This window comes from Apis dorsata, unplaced genomic scaffold (assembly GCF_000469605.1).
Source record: "Apis dorsata unplaced genomic scaffold, Apis dorsata 1.3 scaffold_52, whole genome shotgun sequence".
NCBI classification, from domain to species: Eukaryota; Metazoa; Arthropoda; class Insecta; order Hymenoptera; family Apidae; genus Apis; species Apis dorsata.
This window is the reverse complement of record NW_006263353.1, coordinates 998,100-1,004,391: the sequence shown is the minus strand read 5'-3', so window position 1 is coordinate 1,004,391 and position 6,292 is coordinate 998,100. Positions and strand designations below refer to the sequence as shown.

The 6,292-nt window shown below is 22.8% G+C and overlaps 3 protein-coding genes across 3 annotated transcripts in view; 2 read left to right on the top strand and 1 right to left on the bottom strand.

Moving 5' to 3' along the window:
- Nucleotides 1-1,953, top strand: part of LOC102680641 (transmembrane protein 205) — an 18,150-nt gene extending 16,197 nt beyond the window's left edge. Inside the window, exons 3-5 of the mRNA XM_031515013.1 lie at nucleotides 1-148; nucleotides 243-406; nucleotides 565-1,953. The exon at nucleotides 1-148 is cut by the window's left edge and continues 15 nt beyond it. Coding sequence (XP_031370873.1) covers nucleotides 1-148; nucleotides 243-406; nucleotides 565-852 — 600 coding nt within the window. The 3' untranslated portion in view covers nucleotides 853-1,953. The remainder of the gene's footprint in view (nucleotides 149-242; nucleotides 407-564) is intronic.
- A 950-nt stretch (nucleotides 1,954-2,903) lies between these two features.
- On the bottom strand, nucleotides 2,904-4,695 carry LOC102680496 (DDB1- and CUL4-associated factor 7). Its single transcript, XM_006609087.2, has 4 exons — nucleotides 4,477-4,695; nucleotides 3,981-4,254; nucleotides 3,360-3,912; nucleotides 2,904-3,282 (listed from the first exon to the last, which is right to left on the bottom strand). The coding sequence occupies exons 2-4, from the start codon at nucleotides 4,231-4,233 to the stop codon at nucleotides 3,048-3,050; spliced, it is 1,041 nt and encodes a 346-aa protein (XP_006609150.1). The 5' UTR covers nucleotides 4,234-4,254; nucleotides 4,477-4,695; the 3' UTR covers nucleotides 2,904-3,047.
- A 798-nt stretch (nucleotides 4,696-5,493) lies between these two features.
- LOC102680366 (ribonucleoside-diphosphate reductase subunit M2 B) overlaps nucleotides 5,494-6,292 on the top strand; it is a 3,624-nt gene continuing 2,825 nt past the window's right edge. The window contains exon 1 of the mRNA XM_006609086.2: nucleotides 5,494-5,768. Within this exon, the coding sequence (XP_006609149.1) occupies nucleotides 5,700-5,768 (69 nt within the window). The 5' untranslated portion in view covers nucleotides 5,494-5,699. The remainder of the gene's footprint in view (nucleotides 5,769-6,292) is intronic.

Here is a 6,292-nt window from a genome sequence, read left to right as displayed (position 1 = left end):
GCGGTCCTGTGTGTCACATCGGCTCTTGTACCAAGACAGAATGCAGACAGAATGCATGGTCATCCTCAATCAAGAGCAACATCTTTCATTTATCTAGCTTCCTTCGTGATGCATCTTGGTGCTCAAATTTGGATGACTTTTATATCAGGTAATTAAATAAAACAGAAACAGAAACAGAAAAAATTTAAAAAATTTTAAATTTTAATCATTGAAACTTAAAAAATTGCCTTTTAAATATGCAGGTCTTTCTTTATATTTCGCATTACCAAGACACACGTTTGGAGAAGTGCAACGTATCTTGTTCCCTAGATATTTCACTATCAATGCGTGTCTCAGTTTGACCACACTTCTTATTTTTGTTAAACATCATCCTATACATACTTGGAATACTGAAATTGCCATTCAGGTTGGTAAATTAATCAATCAAAATTTGAAAACTAACTCTATAAAATTTAAGCAATACAAGACATAATTTTAATATTTTATTCTAATATATTTTTATATTTTATCTAATTTTTATAAAGTGATTCTTAATAATTAATAAATATATGCATATATTTTCAGGTTGGTGGTATGTCCAGTGCTTTCTTTTTGGAGTTATTGATACGACTTTATTTGACTCCACCTCTTCTACGATTAATAGTTCAAAAAAATACTTTAGAACGTGCTGCTGGTATCGGTAATGAGATTGGTGTTCATAATCCTGGTCCTCTGAAACACTGCCCTCATTATTTAAAAATTCATCAAGCTTTTAGACGCATCCATGTTTATATAGCTATGGGAAATATGCTGACTATGGGATGTACAGTACTACACCTTCATTATATAGCTAATAAATTATGCGTACTTTAAAAAACATCATTAAATATAAATTTTATTGAATATATCTGTATTAAAAATCCTCTAATTACAGAGTAATTATATTACGTAACTATTAGCAAAAAATACTAATTGATTTCATTATTAATATTTACTGTTAGAGTACAGAAGATATTTAATGAAGATAAATGTATTCTCTAAAAAAAATAAGAGCCATGAGGCTGATTATTTGGCCATCAACAATGAATTGAATATTCTAAAATATTCCATATTATTCATGGAAAATAAAAAAGCTGAACTTGATCTATATACCTGTAGAACGAGTGTTCAGTATAATTTATGGAAGCATTTGTAAAACTTCTAAAAAACATGACTTATTAATTTATTATTAACGCGATGCATTAATTATAATAAAAATGTACTGATATACAAATGACTGTAAACATAAGATTTTTATGTTTAATTGCAAGATGATTAGTTTTTTAATATCGATTACCTAATTTTTTGTTTGTTCCTTTCTTCTGAAAAATGTAATGTGCGTGTTTGTGAATCGTGCGTGTGTTTCCGATTAAATTGTAAGAGAATCACTTGGTTGTCTAAGGAATGAATGAATCATAGGACTAGTAAATAAAATACGCAATTTAGAAAGAGAGAAAAATGTATGATTAGTCCTTATTTTTTAAGCGAATATATACGAAATTTAAAGTATTTATTCTTGGAAAAGAAAACAAGATAAAATAAGTCTTGCCAAAGTTTAATATAAATTATTGATAGAAATAGTATTTTAAAAAGTTTATTTGATATAGTTATATATGCACTTAATTAAATTGAGAAAAAGGAGAAAATGCAAGATCATCAACTATATTAATTAAATAGGTAGTGAAAAACTTACTCTGTATCAGAGTTAATGATATTTATTGAAGTAGTGATAGTATTATAATAGTCTAATCTTATATCTGTATAAAGTTATCAGATATTTCATGAAAAATCAACAGAAGATTATTATGCAAAATGAATGTATTAATTGGCTAATATTTTGTTTCGCATACACATTTCATTATTGTAAATAATGCATCTCGCTCATTATAGTTGTAAATTATAAAATATTTGAGTACCAATATAAATCGTACTTTTCTAAAATTTAAATTGTACTAATTACAAATCCCATCACGTTATTCTGAGTACAAAACGTATAATTCTCAGTTCTTAATGATTAATTTAAACTACTGAAATAATAAATATATAAAAAGATTTACTTTTTACAAAACATAATTTTACAAAAAATCGCATGTAAAACATTTTATTATTAATACTAGTATCACGAATGCTACTGCTATAACTTTTTTTCAATTTAATAAAAGAATTTGATAATTTTTTTACAAATATGTATTGCATTTTAATATAATAATAATTTTTGCATTTGATTTTTAACAACCTATATTACTAATGTAAAAGTGTATGAAAATCTATTATTATTATATTATAATATTTTTTTCTACAAAATCAAGTCTAAGTATAAACATATATACAATTATATAACGTAATAGATATATTTTATTTTGTTGCATTTCATGTGGATTGTTTAAATTGATTAATTGATTTAATATTTCTTCTAGAAGAAATAGATTAATTTTATCATTACAAAATAAGATACATCGATTACGATCATATACATTATTATAAATATACATGTGATTTATCGCTATTCATTTTTATGCTATTATTTAACTTCTAATTATTTAATGAATTCTTTTATAAATTTGTATGATTTAGTCAGTCATATAACAATTTTTAAATAAATCTAAAATTTTTAGATATATAAAATAATCATAAAAATAAAACATTGTATTATCGTTAAGTTAACATGTACATATACTGGATATTTTCAAATCAATTTAGTCTTATTTACTTTAATAATTTGAATTTACAAAATATGAAACGATATTGTTTTAAAATTTATGCATATTTTTTAATTAAAAAATAACCATTAATTACATCAGATATTTTTATCCATATAATTTTGAATATCTTAATATCTTCAAAAATAACTAGTATTTGTACATGTTTATTTTACAGGTACAAAATAAGTATAAAAAAACTTATAATAAAGATGAAATTCTGTACAAATACTGAAGTTCAATACATGATTTAATGAATTTTAGTAAATGATTTGAAAAGAAAATTTGACATATAAAATGTCATAAATCTAATGAAAAATGTTTTTGTTTTTACACTCTAAGAATTTCTGCTGCTTTATTATAACAAATCGCAATCCAGTCAGGTTGTGTAGCACCCCACTGAATTTGATTTACTTCTCCTTCTGCAGCAGTATAAGCAAGAATTGGATCTTCTATAGCTCTTGGCATTTGTTGGATATCCCAAATTAATGCTTGATGATCATCTCCTGCTGTACAAATGTGACAAGATGAATGAGGAGCCCAGGCAATACCATTAACACTTGCTCTAAAGTGTGAATATCAAAATAAAAAATTTATAAAATATGTAAAAAATTAAGATCCAAATATATATATTTTATATACCTATGGTTATTAAGTCTCGCAACTGGCGTACATGGAACGCGGACATCTAAAATAATTACTTCACATGCATCCATTGCAACTGTTGCAAGATAATTAGGATCTTGTTTATTCCATGCCAGTCTCAAGAGTGGTGTATGCTGGGGATCTTCATAGATTATTGTTGAATGTTCTAAATGCCGCAAATCAAACATTCTTACAGAACCATCTGCACCAACGGATGCAAACATATCACGACCACCGCCAGCGCGGCTAAATGCTATATCATATACCTCTTTATCATGAGCAATTAATTGTGTTTTAACATGGCCAGTGACCATATTGACTCTACCCAAAACTTGACCAGTTTCTAATCCCCAAATAGTACATGTTGTATCTATACTAGAAGTACCAATTAAATTTGGATCTACTTCATTCCAATCAAAAGATGTAAGAGGAGCACAAAAATCTGAATTTTTATTATTATTTAGAACACATTCTAAGCGAGTTTCTGGTTCAGCTGCCCGCCAAACTCTTAAATAATCTCCAGATGTAGCTAAAAGATCTGGAAATAATCCTGTAAACATTTATAATAAAATATGTATAATATATAATATATAATATATAATATAATAAAAATAATACCTTTACTATCTGGTATCCACATAATTTTTGTAGTTGGATAAGGATGATCAAATGTACTTTTGGCACTAAATTCAGAGGTTTCTTCATCAAGTGAAACTATTTGTACTTTATTATTATATTCTTCCACAAAACTCCCAAGAGCTAAACGGAATCGTTTATCAGGTCTTACAGACCAATTAATACTATATAGTGGCCATGGTGCCTCATATTTATAAATTTCTTTTCTTTTTGGCGGTACACTATGTAACGCCATTTTTTTTTATATTTTTGTCACCTATAGTAATTCATACTAAATATAAATTATATGATAAATATATATAATTATTTTTACATATATAATCATTTTTATATTTATATTAAATATATAAAAATATACATTAATTAATTATATTTTTAATTTATTATATGATACTGTAATATAATATTTAATATACATTTAACTATAATTCCATAATAAATAAGTAAACAAAATAATTGTTTAGATTTAGATACTAACCTAAAATTTGAAGCGTATAGAGTGCGATCGTTTTTCGATGTTATCTGTTTCTAACTTACGAAAATTTATTTTTTCAAATTAAGCATATTATTAAGAAGAATATTTAATAATAAAAATGCTAATCAAAAAAAAGCCAATATTTATTCAAATTACAATTTTTCATAAAAATATAGAATTAATCAAATCTTTTATGATAACATAAAATGGCGCTCTTATAAATTTGACATTTTATTGGCATCATAAGCATTTATCTCTTATAATATATTACATATTTTATAACAATAATATTTAATTAATTCTACAAGCAAATAAAATGTTTTTTATAAGTATTCAAAATTTTATAATATCAATACAATTTCAATAATGTTTATGATTATTTATTTTAAAATATATCATCGAAAATTTTAATATATATATATATATATTGTAAATTTTTTATTTACATAATTAAAAACATAATATCTTAAAAACTAGAAATTCCTTTTTTAATTTAAATTCAATTGTATTCAATTGTATTCAATTTCAATAAATATATATGTATATTCATTAAACAAATTTTTATTTTTATATAATTTAGTTTTATTATTCGTTCAAATATTTTTCAATTACTTTTTATAAAATAATTTAATAAAAAATCTTATTAAGTAAAAATTAATTTATATTTATATTTAATTATTAAATAATATTTAAAATTAAGAAAATGATAATAAGAATTGTCTAGAAATATTCAATCAATTAATATTAAATTAGATAACGAATAAGTAATGGAATTTTTACGTTGTTTGTTCAATGAAAATCATATCTTAAGTTTGTAATAGTGATTCTTTCCAAAAATTATAATCTCAGAAATAAGCGGGAAAAATCAATGACAATGTATTATATTTGTTATATTTATTATCATTGAAAAGATTGAGAAGATTATTTTAAAAAATTTTTTAAAAATTATTATTCATAAATTTATGCTTGTTTTGATATTATAGATGCAAATGGATTTTGGCGGTAAAAAGTAACACATTAATTGGTTAGTTATAATTTGGCGCGAAACAGACGGAAATGGTATCAATGAAGAATATTTCTGTCTGGTATTACATTTTAGCACTTGAGTCTCTGCTTTTCATAGATTACAGTAAAGTTTAGATACATTTTATTGTAACTCTACTTTATTTTACTTTTATTTTATTTTATTTTATGTACTTTTTCTATCATAATTATTGATTATTATAATGCCACTTCAAATTTCCACTAAAGAAAATATTCGTAAACATTTGGAGAACGTTTCTTTAAAAGATAAGGTGAGTTCATTAATATTTTTATTCAACCATAATATTAATTTATTTAAAAAATTTTCTATTTTGTGGTGATTTCTTAATTTTTTTTATATCTTTTATAAAAAATTATAAAAAAATATGTATCTAAAATATATAATGTACTACATATTACAGTACACATTATTACAGTTTTAAATAAATTATTTGCTTTGAATAAATATTTTTTATATTTTTAATATTCCTTAATATGTAATTATTATTTTTATTTTTTTAAATAATTCTTAATATCAATAAAAATATTTTTTCTTTTATTTCATTCTTATTATAAATAAATTTTATATATTTATTTTATATAATTATAGTATTTATTTAAATTATATTTTTAAATTTTTAAATATTTATTGAAAAAAAATTCAGTGTAAATAATTTTTCTTGTAATATCAGATTAAGAATCTGAATCATAATATTAGATTTGTAATAAATTAAAAATTTATGCTTATTGCACGTAAAATAAAAGACTTAAAAATTCATCATATAATAAAAACATA